The sequence below is a fragment of the Haliaeetus albicilla genome, chromosome 8, assembly GCF_947461875.1.
Source record: "Haliaeetus albicilla chromosome 8, bHalAlb1.1, whole genome shotgun sequence".
Taxonomy (NCBI): Eukaryota; Metazoa; Chordata; class Aves; order Accipitriformes; family Accipitridae; genus Haliaeetus; species Haliaeetus albicilla.
The window spans coordinates 37,542,077-37,563,594 of record NC_091490.1 but is presented as its reverse complement, the minus strand read 5'-3'; the positions used below and the strand labels follow the sequence as shown (position 1 = coordinate 37,563,594).

Below are 21,518 nucleotides of genomic sequence, written 5' to 3'. Positions count from 1 at the left end.
CCAGACGGTTTCCTCTAAGCCCTATGGAAATAATGGCATAGAACTGCAGCAAACACAACTCAGCCAGAGCTCCCTCTTGGTCCAAAGCAGTGTGCTTTTGCAAATAGCCTTGTGCTTTGGCTCAGCTCTGCTAACTCATCTCTAAGGCAAAGCCAGGGGCTTTGCTCCCCTCCTACCTCACAACCCCAGGCACTGCACCTTCATTCTTCCCCCAAAGCACTTGACAAAATGACCAAGTCCCTGATTCTGTGTTGGAAGCCAGAAAGGTCACAGCTTTCCAAACACAGCTGGAGGGCCCCCAACAAATAAGTCTCCTATGAACATGACATTTCCAGCTCCAGCTTTGCAAAGGGAAATGAGAAACCCACAGAGCTGTTAGGAGAAGCACATAACAGAGGCTCAGCTTTCCTCTCATTTCTTCAGTTCCATGGGCTGAGAAGCAGGCAGAAGCGAGTCCTGCTGACCAAGTGAGGGAAGCACAACAGTCGCCTAGTCACCTCTCAGCTACTGGACGGCTTTGCTCCCAGCTCTCAAAAAAAATCAAACCATGCCCGCTTCCAGCAGAAAACTCATTCTTGTTCCCCCTGGGAGCTCAGACTCCCACTGAGGAGAGCTCAGGGGCAATTCTGAAATAAATCATTTGCTTCAGTCACCATTTATCACAGCTCACAATGATGTACAGACTGTTCCTGAAGCAATCCAGCTGAATTTCAGCTCGGCTAGTCTAGTCCTGTCACACGTCCTCTTGGGAACTCTGATATTGCACATGTGCCTCTGAAAATGCAGCTTATCAAAACAGTTGCTCTTCATGTGGATGAAAGATGAGATGACCATGCTTGTTCTCCACTTCCTCTTTCATGCTCTTTCTTGATTCTTATCCTTCAGGATGCCAAATATTAATCCAGAATCCTTTCACCTTGGTAACTGTCTCTTCTATTCCTCCTACCACAGCCCTGCAACTACAATATCCCCTGTCCCTGGAAAGGCAGCTCCCCCTTATTACCTAGGCTGCACAGATTCCCAGGCTGCAGAGGTTTTAACCCCCATAGCGATGTCCAAGGTATTGGTTTTATCCATAGGGCTTCTGAAGGCCCTGGTATCTCGGCTATAATTTAAAGCCAGACCTGACCCTGGTTTGTGATTTTTAACAGTGTTATTGATACTTCACCTCTGTAATTCTGGGAAAAACAAAAAAACCCAAACTCTGGGGGAAAACAAAAATCAGACCTATGCAGAGAGGCTAGAAAGAAAATCTTTATCTGGAATAGAGAGCTGTCTAATTACTATTTTTGCTTGGGCAAAATCCATCCACCTGCAGTTAAGTCCTTCAAAGGTGAACTGTCCAGAAATGGACTTGCAGGCTCCCTCCCTAGCTCAAGAAATTAATTCAGATTGAACAAAGACATATAGCCAGATTTATGTTTTAGGACTCTTAGAAAGGAGAAGCCACCACATCACCAGGAGTCACCCACCTGACAAAGGGAAGGAATAATCTCCCTTCTGGGGCAAAGTACAAACTAAGCTGCAAAGCACTCAGATATTACAGTAAGGGGGACTGAATAATCACTTAGAGCAGTTATGCCAGTTATTAGCCTTTAAGTAAGATTTCATTTAAAATTTAAGCAACCCAAACCAGATTCAAATGAAGCCAAACACCTGTGATCTCCTAGCAGGAAGGTCTCAGGTACTACCTTTATTCCAGGCAAGTCCTGCAGGGGGGCAACAGGAAGGAGAGGACTTATCACCAAAGGACTAGCAGTCCTCTAAGTCATTTCAGGCCAGGCACTACCAACAGATCTCCAAGGTTCATCTTTGGTACGAAGCATCTGTCCTTCCCACTGGGAAACTGTAGCTGTGTGCTGGCTCACTGTCCCTGTTCCACCAAGTCTCCAGCGGTCAAACCAAACAAAGGGACAAAGTAACTCCAGGTCTCCATGACACATCAGATGAGTCGTCTCTCTGCTTCCCCATGAAACTCCTGTCCAGCAGCCTTCATGTTCCTACAGCAGGCTAGACGTACTCAACAGGACATCGAGCGTTTCTTGAGCCTTTACTCTCCTCTGCTGCACTGCTCTGCCAGGAAAGGGGCACAAGTAAACTCCTGTTACATTTCTACCAGCTGCCCAAGGAGGTTCATGCAGCAACCAGCCAGATAACATGGGCACTGCTGAGCCAGAGGAGGGACCGGGTCCATCTTCACCAGTGTGTTCATGTTCAGCAACTGCTGCAGGGTGTGTTTTAGAAGCAGCACTTGGAGAAATGATCTGGACTCTGCTTAGCCACTGCCCTGTAGAGCCTCAGAGACACGCAGCAGGCAGAAACCAGCGTTATCCCTGCTTCCTATTGCCCAGGAACCCTCCAACCCAAGGCACTTGTGGTCCATGGAACAAGAGTTGTGGAAGTGCTCTACAACTCACGAGAGTGAACAGCTTTTGGTAAATGTGTAACTAGGTAGGAAATTACCAAGCCCTCACCCTGACAAGCAAGCAATGCTTTTATTTCCAACAGTCAAGGTGCTCCCCAGGTTTGTGCAAGGGCTATCCAGACACCACATGGCAGGAGCTGTGCTGGACGCTGAATTACAGTGGGTGACACCAGCACAGGTTCACAGAACTGATCAGCAATCCAGCTACACTGGGAATGATTGTCTGTTGAGTCTCAAATCCCAAATACTACAAGGTTTCATTCAAGAAAGCAATGCAGAGAGATATCAATGTTGACGATACACCCCTCCTAGTGAGAGGCCCACCTCAGCCGCCATGGTCTTAGCTCCCCAGTTGTTGCCTGGACTGCCGTGTTTCTTGACAATTCAGTAACCAGTAACTCTCCCAGTGCTCACAGACAAAGTCAGTCACCCAGTGTAACGCAGAGGAGCTGAAATGGCAATTCATTTCCTTCCTGAACCCCTTCCTCATTGCCAGCCCCCTTGATTTCAGGTAAGGTCAGCAGATGCTCCAAAAGAATGGGACAAAGCTTTCGCACCATTGCAGTCCATCACAGGCAGTACATGCGCCAACCTTTTGCCATGACAAACAGAACAAGGGGACAGGAAGGAGAGCGGAGGTAAGTCAAAATAGGCACAGCTGGCAATAAAGTTATAAAGCAGCTCATCACATACAGCTACATCCTAAAGGCTGGCTTGGCTTTCCTCGGAACACTAGAGCTTGTTTAACAGAGCAAATGCTAGGATACTGGGAGATTTGTCTTGCAATGAGTTTGTAGGTAGTGCTGCTGTTTCTACACGGACCACTGCCTTGAAATCTGGCCTTGGAGAAGCCATTCACCTCTGGCCTCGAGGGACATGGAGTTGCAGTAACTTTGTGAACTGAGGACAAAATAAACAATGTCCAGTAACCATATGATTCGAAGCAGGGGACCCTGCAGAGCAATGGGGTCTTAGAGGCAGCTCAGAGAGCACAAATCCACTGCTAGCATACATCTGTCTCCTCTTTCTTAAGCTCAGTGAAGTCCCATGCATTTGCGATAGCCTGCCAGTAAGAGGCTAGTCCTCAGTTTTTTGATTACTGGGAGAAGATCTGGACGCTGCACAGCTGAACGCTAACCTGAGCCACTGAGTGCCACCTACAGCACTCCAGTTCCAACAGATGGGAACTGAAAAGCCTTTGCTCATTGGTGATCCTTTTAGAGTTACACTGTATCCTCTGGTGGCTAGGAAGAAGGGAAGAAAAACCCCTACCTTCTCCATGTTTTACTGCTCAAAGCTACTCTCAATAACTTCATTCCCATTCAATCTACATCCTGAGAACCCGTATGTGTGGTCCAAAGGCAGAGCAGTCATTTTCAACAATGTGTTCTGCCAGCAGATGCCATAGTTTCAAAGCAGCAAGCAGAATTTAACCTAAAGCACAAACTGTGCATCCCAGACCTGCAGGAACTGTTAAACAAGGCACAAAAGACCAATTCATGGGGGAAAAGATATGGGAGATGGGATAGGGAACCTAAAAGGAACCGATACCTTATGGTAAAATCAAAATGAAAGCTCTTTTTCCTTTTCAGAAAGCAACCAAAGAAAAAGATAAATATGTTATTATACTTACAACAAAGTGATGCATTCATTTACATAGTGCTAAAGGAAACAATTTCTGTGTTGTTTTTCACAATATCCTTCCTAAGCTGCTGAAAATGACAGAGAGTTGCATTTCTAAAGAAAGCCACATGGGGAGATAACTGCCCATCGCTCCATGGGAGAGCTTGTTCCTCTCACTCACTCTCCAGTTTGCTCATGGGGTACTTAGCTGAAAGTAGAAGTTATTTTAAAGCGGACACAACAGAGATACGAAGAGACTGCAGGCTATGCCACGAGTCTGACTAAAAGTCTCAGCTATCTCTCTTCCAAGTAACCTTCTGCAGGGCTTGAGCCTGATTTAAACCTATCAACAGCTTCAGGCATGGCACCACCAAGTCCAAAGGGTCTAAAATCCAAATGGATCAGACCAGCTTGGTAAAGTGGCCATGCACACTGCTGGGAGGGCTAAGTGCATGTGTTGCTGAAGTACATTTCAGATATTTTTCAACAAAGTACCAAACTGACCTTTCTGGGCACATAAGAAACTCAAAATGATTAAATGTGTGTTAATAACAAAAATTAACCTGTAACAGAATGAAGAAGGTAGTGGAGACCAGTGCAGAGCCCAGCAACCACAGGGTGCAGAGAAATAACAAGGCAGCCATCAGAAGGAGTTCACACTGCACTAAGGGTGTCTGAACTCCATAGTGGTAACTAATGTAAGTCTTCACACCAAAACCAGATTGAAGCAAAGAGTTTCAAGTACTGTGTGGCTCTCCAAACTTCACCTCTATCAGGTTAACATTACAGAATTTCACAAATACACAAAATGAGCGTACTCTTTTTATAATGGACTAGTCAGTCTGGAAATATTTTCCCTAGGAATGCATGAGGAATGGGCTAAATTTTACTGAATCATTTCTGCAAAAGTAACATAGAGCAGACACAGGAATGGAAGAGCAATATACAATAAGCATTTCCAGAAAGAGGGAAAAAAAGTGACTCCACCCACACCTTTAATCCCTCCCAGTTCTTAAGCAAAGGAGGCACCAATGAGGGATGTTAATGGACCAAAAATGAAAGATCAGATATAACATGGGAAGGGTAGTAATTAACATCATCCATGCCTCATAGGAGAGTGCTAGTCCCTAATCAAGAAAAATTACATGAGCTGAGTGTTTGTCCTGCTCTCAGGAATTATTGGGGTGTGAGTTGGAGTCTATTATTCTCCTCTGTGCCTCAGAAACAGTGCATCACTACCTTTCAGTGACAGGTACTCTTCTTCCTGGACCACAGCCACATGAGGCTTTACATACTTCTGAATCTTGTTTTCAGACCCCAATCCTCCCTCCTACAGGCTGCTTATCCCTTAAGAGAAGTTGAAATAAAACCTGGTGAATGTCAGCCCTCCCCAGTAGGAGTCCTGGTAGCCTGCATCTGCCAATCAACAAGGATTTTGTCTCTCCTGCGAGAAGCTCTGCTATTTACACTCCAAAAAGAAAGGGTTTCAGTTCCCTCAACGCCAATGTAAAAAGGCCAGGTCTTATGGAAGATAGTTTGAGGGGGACTGCCTCAGTCCAGTCTTACACACCTAAGGTCTCCGTGGTAAAGGAGAGGTCTCTGTGGTAAGAGGTCTCCAGAACCTAAACAGATGTAATCTGTCCATTCCCCACCCTGCCTAGTCCCCACTTCCCCAAACCTCTCAGATCTTCAAAGAAATCCCTGCACTTAAAGTAACCACACTGTTGAGATTCACGGTTATCTAAGTGGGACACATCACTAGCTGCAGGCTACTGCAAGGCTCCGAAGGTGTTTACAACTTGGAGTGATTTTAAAACTGCTGGCACACAAGATGAGAAAAGCACTTTGCTTTCAACCTGATGCGCACTCTAGAAAGTCAGTATTACATTAGTGACATACCTTTTCTGCTTGTATGTCAGCATTGCTTCAGCAATGGGCAACTGGTGTGCACAGTTTGCCCCTGCTATATACTGCGTTATCCTGGAGACAACATCAGGTGTTTCTGGAACTGCAATAGAACAAAGAGAGAAAATAATTTAAGTGACTTCTCAGACCATCACCAGCACTGTCCTCCATTTGCTCAGCCAAGCAGCTGATGGTAACCATACTCAGCCAGCTGCATTTGAACTGCATCTTCCAAAGGAAGCTCTGCAGCCTATCCCAGAGCATTGTAAAGCTGCCTGACCAAAAGCAAACATCCTACAAGAGCACCAAGGTAAAAACATTAGGAAGGCACACTAGATACACAGACATCTGTACACAGCATTACTGACTTAAGTATTATGGTTATTTTACATTTGTTAAAATGCTTTTCTTTGAAAATGTGTACCTGCCCAGAGTCAGCTTTAGACTTTTTTACACCTTGACTGATGGTATCTGCCGAAGAAAGTGCCTAGCAATCTCTCCCAGGGCCTTGGCAAGCTGCTCTGCTCACACCAGCATTTGAGCTACTTGATTTCCTAATGAACTCATGGCCTTGCTGAGTTAACTGAAAAGACCGAGAGCCACACAAGGGTAGGAAGAGCACAAAGATCACATGTGTAGCAGCAAGTATGCTTCAGATCTATGAGATTGTGTTTGATCCAAGTTGACAGGAAGACATTTCCTAAATGTCTTCCATATTTCTTTGCTTTCAAGCAAAGAGCCTCAACTGTGAGATTAAGGGAACATAAGTGACCTTCACCAGGCACTTCCATACCTTGATGGGCATTTTAACCCAGACTCTTTCTATCTGAACAGTGAACTGTGAAGAGCTATGAGTCTTTGCCAGATCTTCTTAGGCCATTCTTCTCACTGCACAGATGAAAATGGAGAATCTGCAAAGTCTGGACTGCACAAAAATGAGGTTGCATTTTCCTCATAGCATGCAGGCAAATAACTAAGGGCTGCAGCATACAACCAACTAAAGAACAGATATAGCTCTCGAGCTGGATTTCTATAGCTTATGAAGTATTCCTAACCCAGACACAAAAATCAAGTCTGTATTGACATTTGTCTGCATTTCAAGTGCAGCAAGGAATTAAAAGAAACCAGTTCCAGTCATCTGTTCTTCCACAAGCTTAGAATCAAGGAAAAGTGTAGGTTGGGTGCCACACTAGGAGATCTCTAGTCCAGCCTCTTGCTCCAGGCAGGGCTAACTTCACCTTCAGAACAGGCTGCCCAGGGCCTTGTCCAGCCAGGTTCCCATCTGCTGGAAAAGGCTCTGAACAATCACCTGTGAAGAGGTCGGTCTCTCCTCCTCTCATGGCTAAAGGACTTCCAGGAGCATCTTGGGAGCCTCAGGCACTCTGCAATTCCAACAGGAGAACCACACTGTAACCTCTCCACCCTCATGGCGCTCCAAAAACTCCAAGGCTTTTTCTTTCTAGTGAAATTTCTGTACAGAATATGCTGCCATGAGAGCATCACTCCTCAGTCAAGTCTCAAACCTTCGCGTAGCCCTGAACGTCAGATGCAAGTCCTCCTTTCTCCTGTTTCTTTCCGTTCTTGAAGGAACGGATGAAAAAACTGCAAGCATTAATATTTTAAGCAAATTAGTACTTTAACACACAGTAAGGCTTTATCCTGGCCTAGAACAGACTCAAATAGGGAACTTCTAGACCTAACCTAGGGCAGCTCCCACATGTTACAACACTGGTGAAGAACAAAATTCCTTTTTAATGAGAAAGATCCTGCCAGCAGACTTCAGAAATGTCAAGGTCGTTTTCACGCAAAACTAACAGAAGTTGATCTTCCCAGAGTTTCCAGTTTTCCAAATTTTTTTAGGCTGGACAGCTTCTGAAGGGCCAAAGAAAGCAATGTACTAAACTTGGTAGCGAGACCTCCACATCAAAGAACAAAACTGAGAGCTAGGTAAAAACAGCATGACTCAGAGGCAGCTAGTGCCTCTGGGAGCCAACAACTGTTTGCAAACCACCACGTGGAGGACACACAAAGGTCAGCATCTGAAAAGGGAATGTGGTGGAGTGAGGAGAAAAGAGGAACAAAAACTTTTGTCTGCTTCCTCTTTTATTTACTTGACCTTTGCTAAAATTATTCATTCAAGCCTTTCATCCCACACAGACCAGACACAGACACATGGCCTTACCCGTGGTCTGTGCTTCAAGTTTGTTGAACAGATCCCTCCAGGCTAGATCTTGGAAGAAGTTGTTGTATCTATAATCTACAGACCCCAGATACTTGGCCACTGGATGAGAGCCTAAGAAAGAAAGGAAAACATGACAGTTGTTCTTCCCAGCACTGAACACAAGTGTGTTTTTCACCTGTAAGGAATTAAATGCCAAAATCAGAACTACACTAGACACCCCAGAAATAAACTTCTTCAATTATAACCAAGTAATTTAGTCCAGCTTATCTCTACAACAGCATGCAAATAGACTTCCCAGCAGAGAGACTGCTTCAACACCACTGATATCTTTCAGTGACACCTCCCTCTTTCCCCCCCGCCAAATTAAATTTAAAGAGGCCAAAGAAAACAGGACTGGGAAACTGCTGAGGAAATAAATGATTTGGAAGACACAGAGGCCCTACAGCTCTCCATCTCAGTCTCTCAGTTTTGCAACCAGCTTTCCCAGCAGCCCTTCCTGCCCACAGGCAGCACTGTGCGCTTTGTGGCCAGGTTGCCTCTGCCAAGAAGAGTCGGACCCCTTCCTCCAAATATCATTTGCACACCACGGCTGTTTTGCAATACTGAGAAGAGACAATTGTCCCCAACCAGGAAAAATAACCCAGGGAGGCTTGTTTAATCTGTGGAGAAGGGCTACAAGTTCAATAAATAGGCTGTAATTAAAGACAGAATTTAGAGTCCAAGGATTACAGTCCCCAGTGAATGTTGGCATACGCATCAGGTACCCACTTGCTCTAGCTAAGCCTTATAGCTCCTCTGTGAGCATGGAAAGACCTCCTTGCAGAAGTTTTGTGTGTCCAGCCTCCAAGCTTGCAGCCCTGGATGGAGATCTGACTTCATACTTATACTGAGCAGGAGAGGGAAAGCATTTAAGTGACTAACTCTGCCCTGGGAGGCAGTAAAAATTTGCCACCTTCATTTTAGGCCACATGTGTCCCAATACCAGACAACCCACTCTTGCAACTACCTCTCCAGTCTTTCAACACAGGAGAAAAGGTGTGCCAGAATTGCACTTTCCAGTCGCCACATTTCAGTCATGCTCAGCATGAGTCCTGTACATTTACAATCAGTCATGAAGTGGCCTCAGAGTTCCTCCTAATCAGCTTATTTTTATCCTTCCTGCATACCAACTTCTTACATCAAGCCACACTTCCAGACCTTGCAACAGTTGAGTCATCAGCTGGTAATTGGTAACCTGACAACTCCTTCCAAGAAGGCCCCAGTTGCTTAACTATACTCGGCATCCTCCAGTAAAGCTCATGGTGGAAAAAACCCCCCCACTGTCTTTTCTCAGTCCTCCAAACCAGTGCTAATTTCCAGACTTCCAGGAAAGGTTCAAGCAGAAGGTCTCTCCGAGCTCCCCACAGTGTCATTAGAAATAGGGGCCTAAGTTCTTTCCTGGACCTTCCTGATCATGGCTACTTTCAGACCCATCATTTCTTTTGCAGTGGAGTTTTAAAGAGTGCACATGGAACAGCTCTGCACCATGCACTGGAGAAGCTTTCCCACATGCTGGGAAAACAAATCGCACATGACAGATGCAGTTGGAAACAAGTACTAAACACAAGGTCTTCCAAGAAGTTCTATCCATGGGAGCTAAATAAAACGCTAAAAGCCCCCAAACAGCCAAAATAACCCCCAACATTTTCTTCCATTTTATTTGCCCCATTTCGGTTGTTTATACACTTGTTTGGACAAAGGAGTCTTTCAGCCATAGAAAGAGAAGCATGAAGTAGGACTGAATCTCCGAGAACGGATGCTTACAGACACTAAACTTTTCTCATTGTTAACAAACCACTGTAGGTTGACTCTTCCGTCATTGCAGTGTGTAGTTGTGGACTAAGAAGGTAAAACCATCTTAGAAAAAAACTCCACTATTCCTACTTTGAAGGTGCAGCTAACAGCAGAAAGTCTTTTTCTTTAAGACATTTATGGCATGGTCACCATTTTGTCTTTGGTGCTTTTCTGATTGTCAGAAAAAAGAGGTTGCTCCTCAATCACTTTAATGAACTGCCAGAAAGCTGGCCAGAAATAAGCACTTGATCTGATCAGCAAATACTGCAGACTTCTATGGGAAAGGCCCTGTTAAAGAAATTTCTATATTTAAAATACATTTAAAAAGCATTCATAGTTCTGAAACAGTTCCATTATCAAAGTTCCTTGGGGTTTTTTAATTACCAAAGAAAGTTCTAAGATTAAAAACCAACCCTAAAACACACTAGCTAAATCTTTTGTTTCACTTTCAGAGAGAGAATATTTTCAGATCATTAAAGACTGCAGGACAGAAAACTCTTCTTCTGAGGCCAGGAGACAGTCAGCATGTAAGGACCAAAGTCCTCAGTCACACAAACTTACATTCAAAGCACATTTAACCTTCCAGAAACAATTTTTTTGTTTTTACCCCCTAAAGGTCTCTGTGTCCTCTTCCTGCCAACCACTTCGGAAACTAAATGCCTTCCTTACAGAAGGATCCAGCTCTCTTCCTCTGCCTTTCTCATTTGACTTCTGCAAATCCCACCACTGAATTGACAGCCTAACCCCACTGTTCATGGTGCTGGGCAGCAGCTTCTGACTCCTACAGCAACTGCCATTAGATGGTCCCAAACCTAGATCAGAAAATACCAAGAAAAAATGCTTTTCAAGTTTTCCATTGCCTACATCACCTAAGTGCCCCGTCCACACGAGCCAAGCCTCGGACTAGACCAGCTTCTGGCATCACACCCTTACAACACCAACATTGCCCAGATGCCCCTGCCCACATGCATCTGTGACTGCCTGACTTCCCAGGCCTTGCTGCTACAACATTCCTCACATTTCTGACAAGACCCCTAATGTTATTTTCAGTCCACTCAACTTCCCGCCACATAAGCAAACCAAGCTGGGTAACTTTCCAGCCAGGCGGGCTTATTGAGCTGCTGGAAGGGCAGAGCTAAGGTGCTGGAAAACCGAGGTAAAAACCTGAGCAGAACAGCACATAAAGGAAAGGTCAAAGCATACATGTAATTTGAATAATTTAAACTCTCAGCAGTTTCAGAGCCTTTAAAAAATTTTCAACCCCCCCTCCTCCATAAACATTTTCTGTGTCAGCCTCAGGGAGGCCAGAACAGTTATTGCTTTGGGAAACATGGTGCCCAATGAATTTAAGATTTCAGTCAGGGAAAGGGCTTCCAGAACATTATTCTATGCATTTATTGTACCATCATAAAAAGACATATAAGAGCCTTCCTGTATGGGGAGGAAGTACTCAATCCTTTGCTTCAAACAAAAGGTTTACAAGCAGACTTTGGCATCAAGACTAGAAAGATGAAGCTCACTCATGCATAAGTAGCAACACAAGCATTACACAATACTATGACAGGACGATGTTTGCCTCATTTAACAGCCATATACCTAGCCAAAGCTTTCAGGAGGCCTTCTCCTGAGGGAACACGTCGCATTTAACACGTTCATCTTTCTATGAAGAAAAATTGTTCCTTATTTACCTAGAGGGATGATCAAAAATCTCATGTAGCCGAGCCAGTCTGGGGTTTTGTGAGACAGCTGCTCTACAAAGAGCCTCAATACAGCACTGAGGTAATTCTGGGCTCCGGCCACTGCAATTTTAATTGGGTTTGGAGGCTGCGAATTGCAGTTACAGCTAGACAGAAAAAGAGGAAACATATTCATAATCGTGCTTCCAACCAGCTATTTCAGAACAAGTTAAAAAAAAAAAAATTGTTAATAACAACCACAGCAGAAGAGAGCTCGTTCTTTACACAAGGCAATATCACAATGATTATCAGCAGCTTAAAACATTATTAATAAGAAAGTACTGAACAATGTTGCATTTTAATTGGTCTCCTTGCTACTTCTTTCACACATTTTGATAATCTAAAGGCCTTGACTCAACTATGTAGGTTAGGATGTATCTATTGCAACTAACTGCTGTGTCAGAGAACATACTCGGGTACGCACAGCCCTCAGTAGGTACCTAGGGAATGCCTTGAGGTATTGAGGAATTAATCTGGGAATTACTTGAAGGGGGGAGCAAGAGCTATTTAAAAACCTACCTATCAGCTTTGCATGCTTTACTGGTTACTAGATCTGACCTATGAGGCAGCCTCCAAAGCACAATCTTTTAAAATCACTGGTGTCAATGAAAGGAGACTTGTATCTCCACAGAGATGGCAGAAAAGCAACAACTTTGCAGGGCTGGCGAGAGCTGAGGAGCCACACAACTTTGACTTCAGGAGAGTAGATAGGGGAGAAGTATTGGAAGAGAGAAGTATTTCTCAGCTATTGGATGGAAAACTCCATGGGCACTGGGGCACAGGAGCTGAGGAGCTTTTAGACCTGAGACTCAACAAACAACACAAGCAAGGTGAGAACTTACTATCTCTGTATCCTGGAGACAATAGTGCTGAAAGCTGCCTGAATATCAGCTGAGGAGCATGTGCAGACCACTGGCAAGGTATGCTTTTGCAAGACATCTGATAGGTACTGAGGAGAGAACAGAACATTTTATAGTCCCTTTTTTGGTACAGTTTGTCACAAAAAGAAAGTCTGCCTGCCCCAGCCTCCTAGGTATTCTCACACCCAAGCGCGGGCACCCTCCCCATGTCCAATTTTTAAGTGACACAGCCATTTCCCAAATACTTCATCCTTGTGCATCAACCAAAGGAAACCTCTTCCTCTAGAAAAATGGAAACATTGCACCTTCTTGACAAACACCAACATTATATCCAAAACTTGGCAACAACAACTCTGGAACAGCAGAGTTTTTATGGCTGCAGAGAGCAGGGCAGCAGCAGAAGGCCATTAGCCTAGCAGACAGCACTGGGTAAGAGCAGATGCTGTCTGCTCGCCTGCTTCTGGACCTGCAGTTGCATCTCTCTCTGATTTCAAAAGGACTTAAACAAATGCAATGTTCTGCCCACCCTCAAGCACTAAAAAAAGGGAAGGGTGTTACCAACACACATGTTCCTCATAAGGGACTGTTTCCCCTGCATGCAGCTAATGGGAAACAAGTTAACACACACCTTGGACATAATATTGATGACACTCAGCAATTATTTCACACTTTCAAATTCTGCACCACTAGTCTATACATCTCAGCCAATGCTATCTTCATGTCCTCTGATACTTCAGGCACAAGCTGCTAAAACTACTGGAAGATGATCCACAATGCCTTCTGTCCATCTCTAGAAGGCATTTCTCTATCTTCCAAGTATAGAGAAACTGGAACCAGTAGCTCAGCTGCTGTTTTTGCTCTCTTGGATATTGAGACCCTAGTTCTTCCAGAAGCAGAAAGCCAAATCAGACAATGTAACTCCACGAGCCTGGCACAGTTTCTACAGGCCAACAGTCACCCAAGCACATGTTTATTGGTCCTCTTCCATATATATTTTATTGCTTTTTCAGACTAAGGTTCCAAAAGGAGCAAAATTTGTTCCAAACCCATAACAAACCACTCCATGTTCCCAGCATAAGAAAGCACTGCTCAGGATTCTCTTTAACACAGCTATCACTCACTCAGAAAATATGGGGTGACATAACTGCAGTCAGGAATCACAAGCGTATGTGCAAGACAACAGAACTGACCTGGAATATTTTCTCCTGTGTTCACCATCTGTGCCTAGAAATCTCAGCCTAAACCACAGGTCATTCCTCCCTGCTTCCTTTGTCCCAGTCTACCACAGTTGAGTAGTAGGCTCTTGAGTACAAGGGTCTAGCCATTCCCAGTGTGCTGCTAACCAGAAAGCATGGCATTTTATAGAAGAGAAAAAAAATCTCTGTAGAAAGACTCAGGTGGCAAAGCTTTACAAGATCCACAGCATCTGCTGGTCAAATGAGATCCAATCTGTAGGCACTGAACACTCAGTATGTTGCCAGCCCCCACGCACTACCACTGCTTTTCCAACCAAGCAGCAGAACCTACTTGGTTAGTGGTACAGCTCAAGGCCTCTCCATTCCTGAGGAGGAACAGTGAAGAACAACTGTGCTTCAGGTAACATCTCCTGCCTTTACCTGGCCTTGCCAGTCAGAAGTATTGACAAGAATAATGTTTTCCGGCAGCTGGTCATCGGAAACTAGGATGTGATTTAGTTGGTCATACACGGTTTTCCTGGGGATCTGGAAATAAAGACACAGAGAAGAGAACAGTAGGAGATGTCAGCTCTAATCATCAAGCCTCCAGCTCTTGCAGTGCATGAGAGGTGGCTGTGCATGGCTGGCCAGTGCTTGGTCACCCCATCACCAAAGGCATGCTAGCAGCCGCACTGGCTGCTGAGACTGACACTTATCAGCTTCTTCAATATTGTAGTATTCTGCAGTCTCCTCTATTAGCCACCTTGGTTTTGTTGGCCATTACTCCTTCTGCCATGTGCTTTTACTTAAATCACTTTATACCAACTAACAGAAGCCCAAGGAATTTTGGATTCATAGAAGCCAGGAACAACCTCCTTAAAGGAAGGAATCCCACAAGGAGGGAGTCCCGCAGCTAACAAAAGCATGGTGCATATGCCCTGCACAAGTCAGTCCCCTTTGCAATCCCTAGTAATTTGCCTTATTTCAAAGGAGTAATTCCTCACCACGTCCCTATTCATTTCTCATTATAACAATCTGTTCCAGTGTTTTCAGTTTATGGCGGGCTGACAAAGCAACAATCTGGCAAAAGCCAACAGACTGGATGGAAGATAAGAGTATCAGCCAAGACATAAATTCCCTCCTTCCTAAAGCCACAGGGCCCAGTTCCTTTCCAGCAGGGATGGCACTTGGACCAGAAGGAAAGGGACCACAGGAGACAGTTGGAGAAGAGGAAAAACTATGAGTGGCTGGAGAGACAGCAATATTTTCACACCTGTAAGTGGTGCCGGGTGTCTGGAGAGCGTTCATTGTCCAGACTGTTCGCTCTCTCATTCTGCGGCCTCACTGGCTGCCTCTCCTTCAGAGATGTGCTCCTTCCCCGACGTCCCGTCTGCTTCCCTTCAGACCTGCTAGAGACATGTGCTTGCATTCCAGAGCTAGCTCATACCTGAGTGAGATACATCCCCCAAATCCCAGATCACCCAGTCTGGCAACCTCAACAATGTGAGTGGAAGCAATGAGGAATCGTGCATGTAGATCTGAGCTAGCTTGAGGCCTGCTAATTCTCCTTCTGGTAGTGCAGAGCACATGGTTCAGCTACAAAGCACGTTCCCAGGAGTCCCAGGCAGACTTCCACAGCCCATGCTAAGACCTACAACACCACCAGCATAATACGATCCAGCCAGGCAAACTGCAGTCACACACCCAAAAGCAGCACAGAAACACCTCTTCAAAAGAGCATCTATTTGCTTGCAAATGACTGGAAAAACTATATGTTGGGGTTGCTGAAGCCCACATTCACTACCCTATTTGGGAAGGTTTAACAGGACACAAATTAGACTTGGCAACCACTTTTAAGGCCAAAATCTGCATCAGATGTTGACTGAGCAACAGTACCTTTGAGTAAGGAGCTCCAGAGTTTTATAAAAACTTCCTTGGACAGGGAGAAGGTACAACACAGGAGACAGGAGTAACCTCAGAGCAATGTTGCCCTTCAGGGTTCTGAGCATTCCTTTATCAAGTGCTCAAGACCCATCACTAAGTGCCTGAACACAAGGAGGGTCTCCTTGCAGTCAGTGGCTTAATGCCATCCTGAACAAATGCTAGCAAGCTGTCCATGACTTCCCGAGCAGGTGCAATCCTGTGTCACCACTCTACCTGGTGGACGGGATAATGAGGGACTCGGTCTTGGTGATCTTCCCGCTGGGTGGGAGCTTCTCAACAAACACATCGGGTGTGGGAAGTTCAGCTTCTTGGACCTCGGCTTGCTGGTTAGACTCCTGCAAAAACACAGGGAATTGAGTCATCAGGAACAAACCCTCCCCTCTACCTCACTACCACACGGTCTGGCAAGGAGGAACCCCAGCTTAGCTCTGGCTAAGGCACATTCAGCCTGCCTCTTCCAGACATGCTACTCACTGCCAAAAGGGAGAAACCAGTACTGGCTGTCTGGGGCTACCAGTTCCCAGCTCTGCCTCACAAGGGAGCTGGAGGTAGGAAAGGTATGCTCAGATATGCTATTTGCAGTAGGCATTCTCCCAGCTCAAAGCCAGGGACATGCCTCCTCATGCAATGCAGATTAATTCAGCTTACCCAAATGAATTAGCAGAGAGAGAAAGAGACATAGGAGAAATGTTACAAACTGCATGTCCCCAGCAGAGCAACTTGAGCTTTGGGATTTTTACCCCAGGACCAGCTTGATTTCTGCCAATTCAGCTTGAAGTAATACTCCTGTCTGATAAAATGGAACAGCCCTGAGAATACTTTTCAGGGCGATACACATGCTCAGTAGCATACTTTGGGCCAGCCTTCCTCAAACAAAGAGAAAGGCTGTTTAAACAGAAGGCCACGTAAACCATTTCAGTTTCAAAAGTCTGAAAGACAAGAACCTCCAACAACTAAGGTCAGGAGGAGAGCTCAGCACTATCTTCACTGCAGCTAATGTTACCTATGTAAGCTGTGTTGCATGTGCAACTATATGGACAGTCAGACACATGCCACAGAATGGAGTTCACAGCTGACACCCAAACTGCCAAGAGGAATGTTAACAAGTGTGTTTTCAACTTACGTAAGAGACAGTGTCAGAAATACTGTCGCCTGCATGTTTGGTTCCAAGACTCTTTGTCTTTTCAGGCACTTCTACCTGCTTGAGAGGAGAAAAATCATCAGGAGGTATGGCACCAGCACAGTTTTCAGCCACACTCTCTGGATCAGGCTGTTCAAAAGACACACTTCTCCGTTTAAACATCGTACAGCTCCGCATGATGACCAGGAGTGCTTCCTGGTCACACCAGGACCGAACGCATTAGTGTGGGATATGGCAAAGCAGTAGCTGATGCACAATACACAGTAGAGGCAAGGAAGTGCCCTGGAATAGGATTGAAATTCTAGGTGCCTAACATGCCCATCCATGAGGGGATGGAAAAGGGGGTGGAGCTGCCCCTCAGCATTTGCTCCCAACCACCGTGAAAAGTATCCCAACAACAGTAAGATAAAGCTTCCTCCAAATAGTGCCAAGGAGTCCCTGAACCTCCCAGGCAACATCTCCCATCCTGGCAGTCATTTCAAGTACAGGGAATCTGGAGCTAGTCATACCATTAGCAAGTATTCAATACATAACCTGAAGATGTCCCCTTGAGTTAATACAATATTTGCTTTTAAAAAAAAAAAACCACCAACAAAAAAAACCCAAAACCAACCACCCCCCCCCCCCAAAAAACACCCCCCACCAAAACAACAAATAAGTTTTCTTAGCAGAAAATTCATACCCCTGCATCCAAGCCTTTGGAGAAGGTCAAAGAGGGTGCTTTAATTTACACATGCAAATAGAGACAGTGTAGGTCTGCTATATTACCTGCAGATAGATAACCTTCTTGAAACATAACTTACAGGACTTGATGGCTCTCTCTGGCTCCTGATGCTGTGGATGCTACCAATTTCCGTCTGAGAGCTGGAGTGTGACAGTCCTTCAAAATAAGGTCTGAATAAGAAAAGCAAAAACTCTTTCTTGTTATCAAAAACACTAACAGAGGAAGTCCACTACATTCACAGCGAAGTAATATGACTGTTCCCAGAGTGTCTTACGGCTCTCCAATGATTCCAGTAAAATTTATAGGCTATTTTTGAAAGGAGGGGGAGGTCTCCAGGACAGCAAGAGAAGCCAGAAAGTCCGGGGACCCCTGATTAGCCCTGACACTGACTGACCAACCGACCTCCATCTAAGGGATCCAACATGTTACCTGTCACACAGCAGACCATATTTACACAGGTCTTACTAGGAACACTTGCACGCTTTCACACATCACACCAAACAGCAGCTCTTGTTTCCATAAAATCCAGGGTGGGCATATCGGTCCAGCATTTTCCCACAGCAGAACACACATTCACCCCACACAAGCAGTTGTGTTCTCACTACCCCAGGCACCAGGTGCAAAGTTTCAGACTACAATTCTTGTTTCAGCTTACAAATGCTGATTGAACTACATGCCATTCCGGACAGGGTCTAGCTCTTGACTGAAATACAGCAAGTAGAGTTTCTGCCCCCCACTGATACTCTGCTCCTGTGGGTAAGTGACTCTTGGTGCTAATATGCATTTTATTTCCAGTTTGCATCTGGATTTGGCTGTCAGCCCTAGGATCCAATTACACATTTGCTCAATAAGATAAGGTAGTGCATACAATCAGATTGTGCTTCCATGTAAAAAGGCAGCTCATCACACCAGGATACAAGACTCAATTACAATTTAAGGAACTCATTTCTTTTGTTGCAGGAAAAACCTGCCTACAAGCATCAGTATTTATCACATCCCTTTCAAGATACGAACACAAGAACTGGACACAGCAAACCACAGAGTGTCTCCCCAGCACCCGACACAGTAAGTTCTTATTCCAGCAACCACATGTCCCAGAACAGTTAGCTTCTTGGCTCCAGGGAACAGGACATGAGCTGTCAGTGTGCACAGTACAACATTTTGGCTTGTTTCAAACCACAACGCATCTACTTTCAAATCCTTCAAGGTAGGCCCTACCAACTGCCAATACATTGGGTCAAGGTCCAAACACATTTATAAGCCACCAGCCCCATCACTTACCACTGCTGCCCCAGTCCATCCCTGACATCTTCTGGCTCACTGATAGGGAACAAGTCACTCCAGACTCAGAATCTGCTCTTAGTCGAACTAGGTTATTCCGCATTAATTAGGATATTATGGCACCTGGTAATTAGCTGGCATTTAGCAGATACTGTACTGATCAACTGCAGCGGTAGGCTTTGCTTGTTTCAGAGCCATCACAACACTGAAGGCCTGAGCGTGCAACCACATGCCAGTCAGAAGCATGAATGAAGCTCAAACAGTCTCATGTTTTCAGTCTTTATTCGGCAGGGACATGACACAGCTCTGTTAGCTCAGGGTTCTGCATCTGCTCAAGACCCTGAGCCAGCGATCCCTGGCTCAGCTCCACAGTGCTGTGATTGCCCATACATCAGTGCCCACAAAAGTCGGCTCAGAACAGGTTTGCCTGTATCTACGTGTGCTGTAGTCAGTCCCCTTGGGCCCTGAGAAACTCCCTTGTTTTGCACAGTTCTGCTTCCTTAATCCCTACAAAGACTCTCTTTCCACACAGCGTCTTATCAGCTTTTCCAGAAAGACACAATCTGCCTTCTCCATCCCTTCTGCCTCTACTTCTGCAGCTTCCAATCACATCTCCTTCTGCCTTAGCACAGATTTCCTAGCTGTTTCTACCACCTCTTCAAAACACCTGTGTATGGTTTAATTCTACTGCCTGCCTGTCAGCAATTCCTACCCTTGCGGTGGCAGGGCAGGCAGAACACCTGCAAAGGGAACAAGGAAGAAATGAGACTGAAGGGAAGTTAGACTCCCCCCACCACTACCCCCAGCTCACAAGCAGTCATTCACATTGTAACAACACATACTGGGTCTCAACACCAGGTGAAGAGGTGGGAAAAAACCAGGATGGAGGGGTGGGAACAGAAAAAATATCTAATCCATGCTGACACTGTGCACGGTCTCTCTCTGGCCCAGCATCAGCCACCCCACACCTACTTTAACTTTGGCTTTGGAGTGCTCAAGACACTGTCATCATCCTCCATTTCTGGCCCGCTGTCACTGGGGTTCTCTATATCCAGTGTGTCATACAGAAGGTCCAAGTCCTCTTCCACCTCTGGAACATGCTCCGCTGGGTCCTGCTCTGAATCCAGAACCTACACACAGGACAAAAGCAGGCATCGCTGACTCTGCTAGGAGCCAGACTGATTCCATGCCACCTGAGCTCCCCCGAGGACTGCAGCACATGAGTCTTGGGAGTAAGATTCTGTTCTTAGTGCAAGGATACTATATCCAACAGAAGCATTAAATATGAGAAGTGCTTGTTTTGGGTCAAGCTTGTCAATGTTTGGTTAAGCAGGAGTTACCTATTGGACTAAGCATCCACAAACAAGCTGTTAACCATAGATTATGTCCATTATTCAAACCCATTCTATAAACAAAGCTTCAAAAAGGCCCCTGCTGGAGTCCCAGTTTTCTTAGAACGAGTACAGAAAGGCAGTACTCCCAACAGCGTAATCTGTCTTGGGTTTTACTGAAAAAGTTGCCATGACACCTCCTGATTTGATACCCAAGCAGGTAGAAATGACAAAAATGTCCACAGGAGGCGCCTGAAACCTGGACAAAGATAAACTGCCACCCACATGCAAAGCTGAAGAGAACAGATATCTCACGCAACTTCCATGGGTTGCTTCACATATACACCACAGCAAGCAGGCAGCTGTGCACAGTTCAGAGCTTGCTTTTTGAATGGCAGCTCCAGAAGAGCACCAGCTCAGCTGGCTGAAGCCTCAGCTATGGGTGCTGACTCTGCTGAGCTAACTTGGGAAGAACAGCAAAGCTAACAGGACTTTTTGGAAGTGTAAGGAGTTACTCACTCGTTCCCACAAGCCACAAAATCAGCACACAACCATACAGCCAATTGAGATGTTAACTGTTTTTATATTAGATACTTAACATTACACAGGTTTCTTGGGTTCTGGATCTTTTTCATTTTCAGCTCTGACCAGACAGCTGACTATCCTGTGGATCTGTGTTCCCTATCCAAGTTTTTCATGTCTTGCCTGGCTGTTCCAGTAAGATGATCAAACAGGCTGGGATTTAACCTCACAAGCAATACACACCATAGACTACTTGCTTTTGAAAGGGTCAAAGATAATTTCACAGCAGTCTGCAAAACTAACGGGTACGCACATGGTTGCCAAAATCTGCTTTTGATAGAACTTGATCTAGAAAATGTTTGATGACATTTTTGAAGTTGGTCCTCAAGCCTCCATGCAAGGCCAGGGTGCAATGAAAGGTCACATCCGCTGCAGACTTGAAAACAAGATGAAGGGAACTAGGGAGAAACAGGAGTGTGTTCCTGAAGACTAAAGCAAGATGCACCAAGCAGAGGGCAACACACAAGACAGGAAGGCTTACAGAATGAATTACTTACCTCGTCAGAGACTTTAAACCTCTTCAGCAATGCCACAACCTTCTGTTTGAAGTTTTGTTGCTGCAAGTCAAAGGCACTTTTATATAAGTAAAGCATTAAGTGAACTGTTTTCTCCCAGAATGCAAGAAGCCCAGACACATCTAACACTGGTGCTGTAGCTACTGCTTCATATCAAACAACTCCTGGCACCACAAACCAAGCCTCTGCTGTTCTTATGTTGAAATCAGCTTTTCCACACCTATGATACTTTCTTTCCTGCATTACAACAAACTAGGTCCC

The 21,518-nt window shown here is 45.2% G+C and overlaps 1 protein-coding gene across 10 annotated transcripts in view; it reads right to left on the bottom strand.

The window, feature by feature from the left end:
• Window positions 1-21,518, bottom strand: part of PACS2 (phosphofurin acidic cluster sorting protein 2) — an 84,603-nt gene that overhangs the window by 18,716 nt on the left and 44,369 nt on the right. For 2 of the 10 annotated variants that reach the window (XM_069789896.1, XM_069789891.1), the window contains exons 8-19: window positions 21,240-21,299; window positions 19,802-19,959; window positions 17,628-17,718; window positions 16,807-16,884; window positions 15,897-16,018; window positions 15,013-15,148; window positions 14,181-14,285; window positions 12,547-12,653; window positions 11,657-11,811; window positions 8,136-8,246; window positions 5,948-6,056; window positions 3,977-4,009 (exon numbers count right to left, since the gene is read on the bottom strand). In XM_069789896.1, the coding sequence (XP_069645997.1) occupies window positions 3,977-4,009; window positions 5,948-6,056; window positions 8,136-8,246; window positions 11,657-11,811; window positions 12,547-12,653; window positions 14,181-14,285; window positions 15,013-15,148; window positions 15,897-16,018; window positions 16,807-16,884; window positions 17,628-17,718; window positions 19,802-19,959; window positions 21,240-21,299 (1,265 nt within the window). The remainder of the gene's footprint in view (window positions 1-3,976; window positions 4,010-5,947; window positions 6,057-8,135; window positions 8,247-11,656; window positions 11,812-12,546; window positions 12,654-14,180; window positions 14,286-15,012; window positions 15,149-15,896; window positions 16,019-16,806; window positions 16,885-17,627; window positions 17,719-19,801; window positions 19,960-21,239; window positions 21,300-21,518) is intronic. The other 8 variants (XM_069789888.1, XM_069789892.1, XM_069789895.1 and 5 more) reach the window with 6 other exon arrangements.